Below are 18135 nucleotides of genomic sequence, written 5' to 3'. Positions count from 1 at the left end.
TGACAGAGAGGTGCTGAGAGAGACGCTGTGCGTCATCAAGAATGTTACAAAGTTACAGTAACACGTTACAATACCCTTACGAAAAAGAAGTTTATTCAAGTGTGCTATACTTCTTTTAAACTAAAAAACAGAAAAGTATACTTTGTCCACTTTTCATGAACTTCTCAGAAATGGGCTTCATGTACTTCTCAGAAATATATTTAAAATGTTTTTTTTTAAATGTTAAATTGTTTTCATTGTTATATGGTAGGGGGTAGTACACATATTCTGTACAGAATTTCCACAACAACAACAACAACAAAAAAAAAACACGCACAAGCAGTGTTGGGGGTAACGCATTACAAGTAACGCGAGTTACATAATCAGATTACTTTTCTCAAGTAACTAGTAAGGTAACGCATTACTTTTTTAATTTACAAGAAAATATCTGAGTTACTTTGTTTCCCCATTTATTGACTGACAAGTCTCCTGTCCCCATGTTGGGAGAAATAAGAAGCACAGAGGCATTGTATGTGAACATGATGTTACTGTAGATGTACATCAAAATGAATTAAAACAGTGAAATGCAAACTCAGAAAATGACCTGCAATAATTAAATATGTTAAATAAAACAAATGTATCTAATCTCATTTTATTAACCAATGTCTTTGCTGCTGACCTTTGATGATCCAGTTCAACCTAATAAGCAAAAATGACTTTAGATAAACTAACAATTGTGCTTCATTGTTTTTTATTGCTGAAGAGTGTTGAACTTTCTTCTCCTGTATTCTACTGTACAGACGTTAATTTACTTTTCCTTCAGCCTGAGGTTTATTCATTACACGTTTCGGTGTGAAAGGGCTTTTACATTTGCTATAAATAAAACTTTTTATATTAAAAACAAAAAATCAAGCCCTGCTCATATTTAAAAAGTAACGCGAAAGTAATGCAAAAGTAGTGTACTTTCCATAAATAGTAACTAAGTAATGTAATTAGTTACTTTTTTAGGGAGTAATGCAATATTGTAATGCATTACGTTTAAAAGTTCCCCAACACTGCACACAAGTGAAGAAGAAACCAAAACAACAGATGCTTCCATGTGTTACAGTCTATGGTTAAAACAGCGTCAAAACTGTGTAACGTTATGGAATAAAATGTCGACCAATGAAGAGGTAATAATGACTGTCAAGCTTTGGGGTGCTAATCGACTCCATCTATGTTTTGATTATCATTCTGAATCCAATTCATAGTCTTTTTTTCAGCTTTTTGTTCAAAATGTTGTTTATTTCTTGATTGTTTATTTATGAAACTTAAAAATAAAAGAATGCATGAAACTAGAATAAAATGTTTTTGTTTACAAGCAGATACCATGTTCTTTCTTTTGATGTTTTGTACCTTCAGATATTCAAAATATATACAAATTAATACCTAAATAGGGACATAGTAGTATACTTAAAGTATGATGTAAAGTTCACTTAAAGAAAACTTACCAGTATACTTTCAGTATAAAACTACTAAACTGAGACTATATTTCAAAGTGTACTAAAAATGCTACTACAAGTATTTAATTAGTAAACTATCAGTATACCTATAAGTTCACTTTTAGTATAGTTGCAGTACAAGCTAAAAACAATGATGTAAACTAGTTGTGTGCTCAAAGTCTACTACTGTTATACTTCAAGTATACTTAAAAGTATACTTTTATATACTAGAAAGTGGGCCAATTTAGTCCCAAGGAGTATTGAAATAGTACACTTACAAGTGTACAACTAGTACACTGATATTTGTATACTTACTACATAAAGTATGCTTGAACTTTACTTATACTTAATAAAATAAACTTGAAGTATACTACTTTTTGGTAAGGGTAGCAGTGGCGCGATAAGTTGTTTTTCACGTATAGCTCACGATTATTTATATATGGTGAATATGAGGTTAATTGGTACATTTTTTCTCTATCAACTCAATGGCAAGATGCCATTACCTGAATTTAACTGTAAGAATATATAAAGAAATGATTATTACACGTTTCTTGTCAAGTAATCATAACATGCTTTTGATGCTTCTTATTGAAATATCTTTTTTATGCTCCACAGAAGACAGAAATGCATAGCGAGTACAGGTTTGCATGGATATGAGGGTGAGTATACGATGACAGAACTTTCATTGCTTTGTAAACTGTGACTTTAAATATAGCCTAGCATTTGTTTTACTTCTGTTTTCTGTCATTGTTAATATCCTTCACAAACACACTCTCTAAGGACACTTTGCTCATTATGTCTAGATTGTTTCAAAGGTTTTCAATCCTCTGAAAGGCTTGCTCAGTTGGGGACACTTCATTTCTAGCGATTATTGTCGATTTGATTGCACAGATACTATTTAAACTTAACTGAGATAGATAATGACATCAATGAATTCAATAATGAAATGCCTTTAACTGAAAATTGAGTGTTTAATCTTATCATTATACATTACTGACACTTTATCCTCCAGTTTGATAAAGTTAAGTGCTTTGACGCAATCTGTATTGTTAAAAGCGCTACATAAATAAAGGTGACTCGACTTGACTTGAAATCAAATATCCTCTCTGCAGGTTACTAGATATGGTCAAAATTAAAATTGATGGTTGACATAATGTTGTACTTTTTTGGATAGAATTTGGAAAGCATGCCGATTTAATTCCAGCCTAATTTGGTAAAAAAATCTTAAAACATCATTTGCAATATGCCATTGCTTCACTTAGAAAAAGCAGTCTTGGATACCTTCATCGCATAAAGATAAGGTTGCAACTCTATTTTTGGTGATTTCTTTCAGCACAGTTTCTTGGAGAGTTTTGGCAGCATTAGGGCATTCGTTCTTTCACCTGAAGACATTTTTAGCTTTAGAAGGAAACTTTCACCCAGCTGGTTTCCACATGACAAAGCATTCTTTCAGTTTAAGAGGTAACTACAAAACTAAACATAATCATTGCTCAAGGATTAATGCAGAATAATTCCACTCTGAACATACAATAAGATTGTATGAAGAAGATATTTGTCCTTCATAATTCATAATGTAGCAGGATGCCCAGTGTAACAGTGATCACAGATCTGTTTAATTGTTGCTACATAGTCTCAGCTTTACACCTGTGTTTGAAATAATCAGTATTTATTTCTTTTGGACAGAAAAAAAACAAACATTTATATTAAGTCTATGTGCATCTTCCACATATTTCTGTTGTGTTTTCTCAAGGTGTTTTCAGACTTTCCTGCTCTTGAATGGCATGTAAAACAATTGTAAAACATTCATTGTTTTTCAATATTGTTATTTTATTCAAATATTTATGAAAATGTATATGAATGCATAAGGGAAAGTGTATATTTAGGATGATGAAACTGTAAACTGTAAGTGGGTGGTTTTTGGCCAGAATGCACTATGTGGACTTCATTTCATGCCAAAAATCTGGCTGTGCGAGGCTAGATCCAACACACTGGTCTTATGTCATCAACACAGCTAATTCTCCGACCACAAGACAAAATATGAAAATATGACATTCCATAGATGTTTCAGTACTTGAATCACTTCTGTGTCCAAAAGACAAGATTATTTCATAGATCCAAAATATATAGGGAAATTGTTGTTTTGGGTCAAGGTATGTCGTGCTAATTTTAAAGCATTTCTTCTGTGCCCACAGCCAAAAGTTGGCACAGGCGTAAGTGGAGGGCCGTAAACACGAGAGAATGCAAACGCTGAGCCTGTAAAAGTTCAATCCACTGGGAGATGAACTGACCACTTCTCTGTGGGGTTTATTGACTCTGGCATACAACCAATTGCATTATACCTCAATCCACTGTATGTCGTATCCCAAGAAATTCTAGGAGGCTGTGAAGAGGAATGTTATACGTATTGCCTGTTTAGATTATGAGCTCGACGGAAAATACAAACACAGAGTTATTGGTTACAACCGTTTAAAACAACCTATTAATCGCATAGCAGAATAGCTTGAATTGAAAATAGCTTGGCATTGAGGAAGCAACTTTTGCGAGAGCAAACAACTCTGAAAATTGTATCAGCAACTCATTTACATACACACAATGAGGTAATCTTGTTGGATTTGTTGAATATCCATGGTCTATACTTTTCAGATTGGCCTGTCTATATAATTCTCTATTTGTATTTCAAATGACCCAAAGATTTAAATGGATAGATCAGCCAAAAAAAATTAAAAAAGAAAAGAATAAAAAAAGCAATGAAATTTTATGAAAAAAACAAACAAACATTTGTATAACTTCCCAAAGGATTTATCTTCTGTCAAAAAAAAAAAAAAAAAAAAAAAAGTGGACTAGACTTGATGTGAGATTACACTGTAAAAAGTGATTAGTTGACTTAACTTAAAAAAAAAATTGAGGAAACCCGTTGCCTTAAAATTATTAAGTAAATTGACAATTCACTTAACTTATTTTTTTTAATTATCATTTACTTAAAAATTTTAAGGCAACGGGTTTCCTCAATTTTTTTAAGTTAATTCAACTTATCACTTTTTACAGTGATAGGTGCCATACAGTCTATGATGATTTACTTTACGGTTCTTAAGAGAATTATGAAATATTTCTGAAATGATAAGCTCATCTTCTCAAAATTCTTCTACATTTCCCTTTTTGTGTTCCATATAAAAGTTTGGAATGACACAAGGCTGAGTATAAATAATGAGAGAAGTTTGATTTCTGCGTAAGCTCTCAGTAAGTAAACAGCACAGCACTTCTGACAACTTCAAAGCTAGAGTTCATCAACTCTATAAGTCCACAAAAAGAGGAAAGACAGAAAAGCATTCGACGTTCCTCTATGCCTGAACTTCACACGTGCTGTTTTTGGGACGCACGCATGAGAGCCGCCGCTGTTTACAATCAACACACACAAAGACACCTTTCTGCTGCGTTCGTACCTCACAGAAAGAAACACGTTCCATTGCGTTTCTCAGAGGCACAGGTTTGCTCTTAGAAAGCCGGTACTGTATGTTGGCTACAAGGTCTGATTCATTTTAGAAAAGCGAGCCGCGAGGAATTTCGCAGCGCAGCTCCTTGAGGTCGGCGGTTTACTTTCTTCCTCGCCTGCTGAAATTGCTGGGGGCTGAGCACAAGGAGTTTAAGAAGCTGTCAGAAAGCTTTGTAGGCTCCTGGGCTCGGATAATCTTATCGTTTCGTAAATGTCTGTTATGTTAGTTTCAGGAATGTGTTGAAGAGCAAATTTTGGAAGAATTGCTGAGGTATAAATCATCACATATGGCATCCAATGTCACTTAAAGATCCAATTTGCTGCCTTTTATTGACAGAAGACCATCCGTACAGAAACGTGTAGCAGAAAGTCCTCAATAGAACAGACACGTGGCGGCAATCTGGGTTAAATGTCGCGGCTCCAGGGCACGAAGGTCATATAGGAAGTGGCTTTCGGTCAGAGAGAATGAAACGCTGTTCTGTGCGTTTATTGTTGCTTTACTGTGTCTGCACCGGCACATTTTGACTTCTTACACTCTGAGATTGCAAAAGAACCGAGGAAACATTTCTTCAAACTGTTTGTGATATGTATGTGAAAACAGTGAAACTGTATGTGTTACTTGCAGTTTTTAACATATATATATATATATATTGAACAGTGCAGGAGAACGTTTGAGTGAAAACTCTTTCTACACCAATTTTTTTTTTTTAAACAGCAAAATTGTGAAATATTATTGCAGTTTAAAATTCATGATTCATTTGCATCACCATTCAGAAGTCCGCTTGTGGCATTTTTCATATATTCAAATGTTTTTTCTTTTTCTTTTTTTTTTTTGTAATAAATAACAATATTTACCTACGCTACTATTCAAACGTTTGGAGTCTGCAAGATTTTTATTTTTAATGTTTTTTTTTTTAATGATTTTAAAAGTATCCTATGTGATCAAGGCTGCATTTATTTGATTAAAAATACAGTACAAACAGTGATATTTTGAATTATTTTGAATTTATTCCTGTGATGTGCAGCTGTATTTTCAGCATCATTACTCCAGTCTTCAGTGTCACATGATCTTCAGAAATCATTCTAATGAATATTTCTGGTTATCATCAATATCAAAAACATTTGTACTGCTTCATATTTTTGTGGAAACTGATTTTTTATTTATTTTTTTTCAGGATTCTTTGGTGAAGTTCAAATGAACAGCATTTATTTGAAATAGAAATCTTTTATTACATTATAAATGCTGTCATTTTAACACTCTTCTCAAGGTGAACCACGATGAGGAGCTTTCTCACGTCTATAAAGGCATGACGTCTGTCCCTCGTCTGGCCCTAGAGTTTTTGTAAATGTTTAGTTTTTAAGTTATGTGCACCAAAAAAAAAAAAAAAAAGTATGGGATAAGGAATTGTTGCAAACTGCTAGGCCACAGCTTCAACATTTGAATTGCTTTATAATAAGTATACTATTATTATTATTTTTTTTTATTTTTTTTTTTAAGCAGAATTCTGTCATCTTACATTGTAAATCAGGGTCACTCTTGTTCAGTTCAGTTCCAGTGATGTGGTTCTTCCGGGAGTGTTTCTGCTGATTTTTCCAGATGTTCATGTTAATTGGTTTCGGTAGTCAGCAGTTTTCCAGCAGACACACCCCGTAACACAGTCCAGTCAAACGGCTCCGCTAACACACGCCCCAAAATCAACATTCAGCCGCTGGATGCCATGAACAGCCTATTTGTCCTGATTTCCGCGCCGAGCTGAAGTTGGCTGAACGCGTGTTAGGAAACCTTCCACGAGACACACGGCCAACATCCACTGCTACGAGACGTTACACCTCAGAATAGCTCAGAATCTCTGAAGCTAATGAACAGGGAAACTGTGCTAAAGTCAGTACAAATCACAGCGTTGTCAAAGTGGAGTTTTTCCAAAATTTCATTAGTGATGCTCACATGCTATTTTTAGCATCGAGATACCATTCTAGTTTTTTAGTTTATTTTAATTTAAGTTGAATTTTAGTTTTTTTTTGTGCTATTTTTAGTTTAGCTTGTTTTTATTTTGTTTTATCATTTCTATTCATTTTATTTTTAATTATTTTAGTACATCTAGTTAACTGAAAATGAGAAATGTTGGCAACTAGCTGAAATAAATTATGACTGGATAAATTTATGAATAAATTTATTTTATATGGCCTATATATTTTAAAATTTATTTCATAATAGTTTTAATTTCTGTCGTATTTATATATTTATTTATTTTTTAATTTGTCTATAGTGTTTTTCTCCCCTTTTTTCCTTTTTTTTTTTTTTTAATGTATATAACCTCTATTCATTTTTAAAGGTATTTTGGTGCATTAAGCTACACTAAAAAAAGTTTCCTTGGCAACTACCTAGTATGTTTGTACTATTATGTTTTTGTCATTTTTAATATTGTTTTAACTTTCAAATGTTTATATAGTGTTTTTGCCACCTTTTTTTTTTTTTTTTTTTAAACATACAGAACTGTGAGCAATCACCGAGTAACACCATAGAATCCACTCAAAACACATTAGAAATGTATTAGCATACGTTCAGCTTTAAGTTTAGCAGGCATTCTCTGAGTTTGCATTTAATGCATGTGTTTAGCTTTTCATGTGAGCAAGTTCCGGATCTGAGATCACGGATTCTTCTTCTTTTTTATCGCGCTCTGTCTGTTCTTTATCACTAAACTAACACAGCGGGTCTCAGTGACTCTATTGTCACGCGGCTGATTTGAAGTGGGCTCTTTCTGGACCCAAAGGAGCTCTTTGTTTTCACAGAAGCCTCTGTCACTACTTCCTGTTGACACAAGATGAATGTCCATCTCATCCTGTGTCCAGCGCTGGTGCCTGGTGTTCGCGGTCTGATTGACAGCTGAATGAATGAAGCCAAAGCTATCTTCTTTAACAGAGACAGAACTGTTTCCCGTCTGCGGACGTGACCACATTCAACTCGGTATGACAGGTTATCCTAATTTGTTCAAACACTATATTCGGACACTTAAAAAAAAAAAAAATTATATAACATACCTCACATGTGCAGTTGTAAACTATCAGTACTAATGCACTGTAATGAATCTGAACCGTCCTGAAACTACCAGTAGAGGGCAGTCGTGTTCTTTGATGCAATTGCCATCTATCACCACGAGAGGGCGACAGCAGTGCACTTTTATTTTTTAGCCTGCTGTCATTATTGTAGCAGCACAAGAGACTCCAAATAACTTTATTGATAAACCAAAGTGCTAAATAATAATAATAATAAAATCTTGGTTGCGAAATGTGGTTAATAAATAAATATAGTAGTTAATAAGTAAATAATAAAACTGCCTTGGTCCTTGGTGTACAACTCAGTGTTATTTTAGCATCACTGATATACATATAGTTTTTGTCAATTTTTTTTGTCCAGATTTGTTTTCATTTTAATTTTAGGTAGTTTTGTTGTGTGGTTTTGTATTTTGTATTTTATTTATATATTTTTAATATATCTTTATACTTTTATACTTTGTATTATGTTTTAGTTTATTTAGGTTTAGTTTAGTATTTCAAGTTGAAAATGAAAAATGTTGCAGTTTTTTTTTAATTTTTATATTTTAGTTTTGGTTTTACTTAGTTTAGTACTTTAACTTTAAAATAAGACGTTGCCTATAGCTGAAATAAAATACATTTAGCAATTGGCTGAAATGGAAAGTTGTTTTTTTTCTACTTTATTTTATTTCAGCCAAAATCGTTTTTTATGGTTTAGTTTGTTACCGATAACAATCCTGGTACAACATTCAATGTAACAGATCAGCACAATTTACAGTTGTTATACACATTGTGTTTGAATGATTTAATTAATGATAACTAAATCATGCTATTCAAAACTTCAACCCTGTTTTTCTTGCAACCTCTGCCTCGCTGATTGTATAATTACTGTAGATTGAACGTACAGTTACATATAAAGTCACGATTTGCTGTATACGTAAGCAAACGTATATTGCTTCATGGTTCCGTTTCTTGTTTGCAAAGTTATTTCCAGAGCTGCTTATGTGGTTCAGACGGTGATGGAGATGTTAGTGAGGCCTGGTCTCTGAGGAACTGTCCTCTTTCGACATGATTTACAGGCTAAAATTTACCCTCGCTCCTCCAGCACTTAGCATTCGCTCATGATTTCACAGACACTGGGGTCATTTTCATCAAATAGATCATAACAGCAGCACAGATCGTTTAGTCCGATGAGAAATGTTCATATTAAGATCTGACTGATTTCAGACCTAGAACTACAAACCATGTAAGACTAGCTACCGCCTGTTTTATCAAGAAATACAAATATTTGGATTATTGTGCCATGATAGTCATCTGGAAATTGAAGTGCAAATGTGCAAAGATGCAAATCGACTGTCAGCATGTTAAGAAGCTAAAAAGGAAGAAAAAATGTCTCACATTAACACCTGAAGACTACACTCGTCTTCATTCGCCTGCTTCATAATCAGAACTGACAGACGTGATAAACAGAGACTTTGACTTCATCTACACGAGCGAAGCAACAATGCAAAGATAAAACACAATGTGATCACACGGAATGTGAGACTGTTTCAGTTCTCAGCTGTAATGGACAGAGGTTAACATGAATTCATAAGGTTTCTGAAGCAATTAAACGCGCAGGCGCTTCCTCTGAGCCGAAGCACATGAAAAATGCATGAGCCAATCTTCTTCTGCATCTCTTGATAATGTCAACAGTAAGAAAGCACACTGCGGCTCTCTAAAGCGCAGAAACATCTGATGCTTTGCTAAATCACTTCAACTCAGATCATTTTCAACTTTTTATTTTTTCACAGTTTTATAGATCACATGAGGTTGTGCATAAAGTTTTTGCATAAATGGCTCATGTAGAATAAAGCGGTTTATTTAGACAGTCTAAAACTATTAGCAGTGATGTTAATTAAAATAAACTGAAAAAAAAAAAAGAAAAAATTTTAATGTTGCCTTGGCAACTAACTAAAATAAACATGTTTAAGTATAAATGTACTAAAAATATATTAAAGCTAAATAATTAAAAATTTAATTAGTAAATGTCAGCTATTGTTAACTAAAACTAATACAATTAAACCAGCTGCTCATTTATGGTCATTAGCTGGTCTGCGCTGGTTTAGATGGTCTGGATTTCGATCTGGTAGACCACTTTAGACCAGCAGCAAACCACATGCCAGGTTGCATAAAGCAGTTCACGCATTTCAGATTGGTGTGAATCAGAATTAATACACAGCACAAAGTCTTGCAGAATATACATGAAACTCCAGTCCTCACCCAATAACTTTCCCATGCATATGTTTTGAAATTTCAGGGATCGTGCGCTCAAGGTCAGGCTTTGTGCTTGTTGTGGTTATTGAAGTATGCAAAGTGAAAACATCAGCGAAAACGGAATATATTTGCAGCAACTAAATGTCCTTATACATGTTCAGACTCGGTGGATAAAGAAGCGTAACTTGCCAGAACGGTCTCACAGTTTGATTTTTATTGTTAAAATGACCATTAAGGGTTCAGTAATATTACAGTACGGTATAATCAGGTCTGTTCAATAACTGTCCAGTGAATACAGCAATGAAGAAATAGAAAGCTAGTATAGATTATACCAAACTGCTCTTGCGTTATATCGTCTTGTATTTACAGGTTTTCAAAAACACTACAAAAGAAGGAAAAAAAGAAAAAGATTGTTGGTTTATTCTCACTTGTTCAAGTTAAAGTCAACATGAAACCCATTTGACGTGACACATTTTTGAGCAAAATGGTACAATGGAACTGATTTAATTTTGATTTCATGTTAACTTTAAGTTGTTTCTGTGGATATATATATATATATATGGAATACTGAACGCTACATTGTGTTGAAGTAATTCTACCTGCAGATGTAGGAGAGAGTGGGGTAAGATGTGTCACCCCTAATCTAGCAAACTGCATCATTTTTGTAGAATAAGCTGTAAAAAATATTCTGAATATTAACCCTGTTTTGGGGCTGGTTTGTGAAAATCATGTCAAAATACCTTTTACCCCTAACATGGGGCAAGTTGTGTCACTGAACCACTATTATCAGACACTTATTCCTTATTTCAGTCAACGTCCCGAAATATAAGTATTAAGGTGCGGTCATTAGCAATATTTTGCAGCAAAAAAGGTCCATTGTCTATCATCAATACAGCCTAAATTTTAAATTTCTGAATTTGAGTTGCATATAAAATTTCCATCCATTTGAAATACACCGTTTTAACATAAACTAATAAACGTCTTGAGATGCATATTTGTTAGTTATGCATAAATGGAACGGATCAAATTATGGCATGTTTTTTTTTTTTTGTATTATTAACTATTGCACCTATTTGATTTCATTTAAATAATCGTGTTTTCAAAATGCCTTTATTCAAACTGCTTAGAATTGGTTTTAATTTGTTCATTATGAAATCAAGTGAATTTATTCACTTAAAAAGTATGTACATGAATAAAAAAAAAAAAGAAATAGCTAGCTGTAAAAACAAGCAATTTAAAATGTATGAGATTGAAACAAATTGGTTTTACTGACAATAAATGTGGTTATTGTGTATCTAAATATGAATCATTTTAAGTTTTGAAGGTTTTTTATGTTAAAACTGTGTAATCCAAATGGTTGGAAATTTTATTTAGATTAGAATACATAAATCAATACAAATTTAGTTTAGTAGTGTGGCCAATGTGAAACCGCAGGTAAATCACTGAGGGAAAATCTTGCAAACATTCCCAATCGTGGATTTTACCCACAAAAAAATTGCTAAACAACCGTAGATCTGACAACAAACTGCAGTGCGTGCTTATAATAAACAGAATGATATCATGCATTGCATGGACGCTAATATAGTTAACATTATTGTTTTCGTTATAGCCAATCCATGTGAAGTCAATCTTGATATTCGGCACGGTTTACCCCACTCTCCTATACTTCTCATTCATCAATTTTGCATGATTGAATTTGAATAAATTACAAATGACACCATTTAGTAGTTAATATACATAAATTTATAAGAATAGCAACAACAGTTCTCAGCTCCTCCTTATATTCATAAATCATGTACTTGAACTATTCTAGCATGTGACCTTTGACCTGAGTGAATTCAATTGACCTATTTCTGATAATATTCTAAATTAGTCCGTTGTACAGTGAGAATAACATTTGAAAAGCATCGTAAGTCGTAGCAATTTCCAGAGCAAAAAAAAAAAAATCCATTCAAAGTCATCACAATCATTGACTATCATCGACTGTAATCAAAAGATCTTTCATTTTCGATTCAGACCTTGAAAGATCACCATTAGAAATGTTATTTTTACACAGTCATAGAGTGTGCCGCGGTTTCACTGGTCCTCCGGACACCCCAGAAGCTCCGCCCTCATAGTGATGCGTCCGTACCACGACCACGGAAGAATCCGGATGAATCGGGCGTAGATCGGCGGATCTAACACATTCTTTCTGTGTGTTTCGTTGTCAAAGTTTCCTTGGAAGATCTGTCAATGACACAGAAGGACAATGCATAATTAAAAAAATGCTGAATGAGGCGTTCTGATGTCATTTAAGAGTGCACAATAATGTGGCGGTAAAATATAAAGCGGACGTTTGGCTTTCATACACCCTTAACCTGAGCTCTTTTAATAGCACTTGTTAAAGGACGTCGGTCACAGATTAGTCCTCTGAGAGAATCTATTCCAGTGGACTGTTTCTTATCAGCGCTGTCAGAATAGATTACCCAGCCAACACCACTAACCACCCCCAACCACCACACTCATGACCTTACAGTGTGTGTGTGTGTGTGTGTGTGTGAGGACAAAAACTGTGTCTCTGTGTGTTGAGGCAGAGAGGAAAAGATCACATGACTGAAAAAATGAAAATTCTGAAAAATTCCCCCACATGAGTAAATCTGTATGACTTCATTTGTTTGACGTTATAAATGCAGGGCCGTATCCACCATAGACATTGAGCTTTTTATATATATACACTGCCATTCAAAATCAGTTAGACTTTTGCTGGAGTCTCTTATGCTCATCAAGACTGTATTTATTTGATCAAAAATACAGAAAAAAACAGTAATATTGTGAAATATTAAATATTGGTTTCCTATTTTAATGTAGTTTAAAATATAATTGATTTCTGTGATCAAAGCTGAATTTTCAGCATCATTACTCCAGTCTTCAGTGTCACGTGATCCTTCAGAAATCATAATAATATGCTGATTTGTTGAAACTGTTGTGCTGCTTAATATTTTTTGGAACCTGTGATACTTCTTTTTTTATTCTTTGATGAATAAAACGATAAAAAGAATAGCGTTTATTCAAAATAGTAATATTTTCTAACAATATACATCTTTACTATCACTTATCCAATTAACACATCCTTGCTGAATAAAAGTATTCATTTCTTTCTTTTTTTAAAGAAGAAGAAAGAAACAATTTACTGACCCCAGACTTTTGAATAGTAGTGTAGCCTATATTGTAACACAAAATTTCTATTTTGAATAAACACTGTTCTTTTTAACTTTTTATTTATCAATGAATCCTGAAAAAGGTATCACAGGTCCCCCCAAAAAAAAAAAAAAATGACGCAGCACAACTGTTTCCAACATTGATTATAAATGAGCATATTAGAATGATTTCTGAAGGAAGACTGGAGTAATATTGCTGAAAATTCAGCTTTGTTTCACAGGAATAAATTATATTTTAAAGTATATTAAAATATAAAACCGTAATTTTAAATTGCAATAATATTTCACAAAATGACGGGTTTTAATTTTTTTTATTTTTGATCAAATAAATGCAGCCTTGATGAAAGAAACTTCTTTAAAAACATTAAAAAAACTTACTGATCCCAAACTTTTGAACAGTAATGTATTTGTATTGATGCATATAAATGAAAATGTACCACATAGCAGAGGTGTAAAAAGTACTCAAAAATTTTACTCAATTAAAAGTACAAGTATTTGTCCAAAAACATACTTGAGTAAAAGTAAAAAAGTACAACTTTTAAATTGTACTCAAGTATTTGAAAAGTAGAAGTACTTTCTTTTCTGACAGACGTTCAGAAGTTTGGTTAAAGGGAGTAAACGAAACAAAATGCAATGGCACAGGTCAAACACATATATCTAGTGCAACAACAACAATTCAAATGCAGCACAACAAAATACAGGGACAGGGATTAAAAACAAACTCCATCCTTTCCACCCTCATGCCATCCCACATGACTTTGATTTATCAGATGAACACAAACTAAGAGTTTTAGAAAAAATCATGTGTATGGGACGTCCAAAAATGACACTTCAAAAACTACACAAAGTGAATATGACAGTAACTCATGCAACCCCTGCTAATGAATCAGTGTCTTCTCAAGTGAAACGATAGGCATGTAAGATGGATACAAATATACTAATATTTTAAACTTGACCGTCATGTTCACTTTGTGTGGGTTCTGAAGTGGTTCTGTCCCCTTGCATTATATGGACTAAAAATATTTGCCTGTGTTCATCCGAAGAAAGAAAGTCATAAACATCTGGGATGACATTTTCATTTTTGGGTGAACTATCCCTTTGAAGAGCAAGATGTGATTCAGACGCTAGAAACATATTCCAGGCAGAATACAAGAATGTGTTGAATTAATGAGGAGAGTCATAGAATTACAACATTAACGTTTTGAAAGGCCAATTTTTTTGTGTGTAGTCTATTCAACATCACTGTCTAAAAGGATAATTAATTTTTTTATTGTTTATTTGGGGTATTTATAATTTTTTTCTCAGCAAATATTGATACATGATTATTTGTGACTAATTAATTAATTAATGAGCAAATCATGTAATTATTAAAATTTTAAAAAAGAATTAATTGCCTAATTCCTACTCAATGTGTCATATAATGACATTTATAAATACAACTTATCCACTACCTGGTAACAACATCACTAAACATGAATTACAATTAATTAAACTTACAATATTTATTTAAACACTTTTAGAGATTTTTATTTAATTAAAATATATATATATATATATATATATTCCCACAAAAATATTAATTGTATTTAAATTCTCATCACTGATTATATTTGCACTCAATCTTGTGCATTCAGCCAATATATTACACAGCTATGGCTCTATCAAAACAGAACGAATAATGAATAACATTTTTTTGGGGAAAACTCAACTTTGCTACCTCAATATGCTTCCTCGGATTTGATGGTGAACTTTTGAAACCAGACATTTACCTGATGAAACTGGAGTAGAAATGTGTGTGCTTGATACATAAAAAAAAGATCATTGGTTCTCATGTCAAGCACGCACGTTTGAGCTTCCGTTTACCGTATTTAATGTGCATAAGATAAAATAAAAATGTAATGTACTTTTCAAGATGAAATAAAATTGTAAGGAGTAAAAAGTACAGTTTTGTCTTCAGAAATGTAATCAAGTAAAAGTAAAAGTAATCAGTTTAAATTGTACTTGAATAAAGTACAGATCCCCCAAAATAATACTTAAGTAAAGTAATCAAGTAAAATTACTCAAGTATTTTACACCTCTGCCACATAGCAACACTGGCAGCCATGTACAACACTAGCGTCAGTCTAGTTGTATCTGTCTAATGAATGCTGAATTTTCAATAGAAATAACTCTCTCTTTTCTCCATAAAAGGACTCATTGCTGGAGTTTTGTGTCTGAGAAAAGCTGCCGCCGCTCCGGATGGAAAGCATGGAGGTGATTCTTCAGCTGGAGGTGAGAGATTGTTATAAAAATGCTGAGAGGTTGGAATTTTTCTCACGGCTAATGCTCATGTCATGTCCTTCACAGAGTCTGTGTGAGAAGCTCCATCTATTCCTTACAATAGGGTGACTTTTTAAATTTTTTTATAAAAGACATTTAAATATATACTTTAAATACTTTAGAATACTTTATAAATACTAAATACTTTCATAAAAAATGATGGCATCTCCCTCAAATGTTCATGTACACAGCAAGTGTCCTACCTTATCCTTCTGTTGTTTCTCATCCTGATATATGATCCATTTCTCTCCATCATTACTGAACGCCACTTTATAGGAACCGACAAACTGCACATGCCCGAAATCTTTGGCTCCTTGGGTGATAATTCCTGTGATTTTGGTGGTAATCAGCAAATCCACCTGGTGATAATGAGAGAGAGAGAGTTTTGTGAAGAAAACAGCAGATAATGCATTCAAGCCCACATATATTACTGCAGAAGTACATTTTGCATCTTTAAGAGCCCTCCACAAAAAAAATAAATAAAATACTTGTAAAATATTACTGTGTTTTGTCAGCATGCACATCTAATTTTTAATGGCAGTTCATGGAAAAAATTATGGAAGTCTGTTTCTCCCACAGAATAAAAAAAATATAAAAAGGTAATTTTGACTTTTTTTTTTACCTCGCAATTCTGAATTGCAAGATATGAACATAGAATTCTGACTTACTTTCTCGCAATTCAACTCTAATCTGAGTTTATATTATAACTGTTGTGACTAATGACTTTTTATCTCAGAATTCTGAGTTTACATCTTGCAATTTTGTGTTTATATCTCACAATTATTAATTTAAAAAATAAAAAAAATAATAATTTGTGACTTTTTATCTCACAATTCTGACTTTTTCTCACAATTGACACAAGCCCCCCTTTGTCACTTTTGCTATGCGCTTTCATGTTCTCACGCAGTGAAAAATACATCGAGGAGCAAAGAGCAAACTGACAACGTGCTGACAGACAAGACAGAGCAGGTATGAAAAAAAAAGTCATTTCTCTTTGTCATTTTTTAAAGAAATTCAAACAATAATTACCATTTTGTGGCTCTTTAATGTTTTGTGACAGATCTCTGTAGAACCTCAGTTCAAGTGGCACATGAACGATTCCTCTTTACTAGTTATATCATGAAATAAACATGAATAAACATCAGAAGGTATCTTGTTTCAACCGCGGAAAGACATCAACACACACCATTTTTCAAGTTGAAGTCCCCCGACGTTAATCTACTCTACTGTCTGGTTTGTTTGTCGGACAAAAATGGACAGAAATTTATATCTCACAATTCCTATTTTTCTTCTCAGAATTGCGCATTAACGTCATGAAATTCTGATTTCTTTTCTCAGAACGGACTTTTTTTGCACAATTTTTATTTATTTATTTTTTCTCAGAATTGCAAGATAAAAAGTTGGTTGCCTTTAAAAAATTTTTTTTTAAATTAACCCATGGTGGAAATGGGCTTCCACTGTAAAGAGTGTAGTTATGGTGTCATGAGCTCAAAGATAGATTTCAGCAGCGATAAAATAAAATGAGAAAAAGGAAAAAGTAAAACTGCAGGAGTAGCTGTGCAGAAATAGAAACGGGGCATCCGACATCAGCCGCTTGCGATGTAGACAGCTCTGCTCATGCCTAAAAGTGTCATTGTAAAGTAGGTTATACCTCTGCAAATGACGAGAAAGGTGTCTGAAGGTAAAACAAATCTCACACCTGCTTTGGTGAGACTGTCTCTCAACCTGTTATCTGTTTAATACAGCTGGAATTCACTGCCCTTCATGGAATGATGGACATCAGACTAAATCACAGCCCTCGTCTGCACTGCAGAGTTCCCCTCGGAGGACCGGAGTTAATCAGTGCCACTGACACCGCAGGAACGTCTTCAGGCCGCTGAATTTTGTAAGTCTATTACTTTAGTGGTATTACAGGATTTCAAGGCTGCTGTAATTAACTGCTCTGGAGCTTCTTGTTTTTGCTAAAACAGCCAGTCCTGATTAATGAACTTGGCTTTTATTAAAATAAGCCGTGCCTCATGAAAATAAGATGACATGATGCCTAAAGCATGCTTCTCTAAGTTCGCTATATGCATTTCTGCATGGTTAGGGTTGGCAAAATTCAGAATTTGTCTTTTTTTTTTCTATTGATGAATTGGCCACACCCACAGGGTGTGTTTATGTAAATATTATGTATTTAAAACAATAAAAAAATACAGCAATTTAGACTATTTATGCTTAATTATTTAGGCATAATTACTCAAATTATTTGATCATGTGACTAATTATAATAATAATAATTCTAATTATTTGAATAAGTATATTTTAACTGAGTACTAAAAGTAATTAACATAAACAAAGCAGAATTTAATTACACTATATTGTTTTCAGAACTCTAAAA

At 33.3% G+C, this 18135-nt stretch overlaps 1 protein-coding gene across 5 annotated transcripts in view; it reads right to left on the bottom strand.

Moving 5' to 3' along the window:
- Positions 1–9919: 9919 nt before the first annotated feature.
- The window catches only part of edil3b (EGF-like repeats and discoidin I-like domains 3b), a 31693-nt gene continuing 23477 nt past the window's right edge, over positions 9920–18135 (bottom strand). For all 5 annotated transcript variants that reach the window (XM_058789651.1, XM_058789650.1, XM_058789652.1 and 2 more), the window contains 2 exons: positions 15959–16114; positions 9920–12465 (listed from right to left, as the gene is read on the bottom strand). In XM_058789651.1, the coding sequence (XP_058645634.1) occupies positions 12316–12465; positions 15959–16114 (306 nt within the window). In that variant the 3' untranslated portion in view covers positions 9920–12315. The remainder of the gene's footprint in view (positions 12466–15958; positions 16115–18135) is intronic.

This window comes from Onychostoma macrolepis, chromosome 10, assembly GCF_012432095.1.
Source record: "Onychostoma macrolepis isolate SWU-2019 chromosome 10, ASM1243209v1, whole genome shotgun sequence".
Lineage (NCBI taxonomy): Eukaryota > Metazoa > Chordata > Actinopteri > Cypriniformes > Cyprinidae > Onychostoma > Onychostoma macrolepis.
The sequence above is the reverse complement of the archived record's forward strand: the minus strand, read 5'-3'. Positions and strand labels throughout refer to the sequence as shown.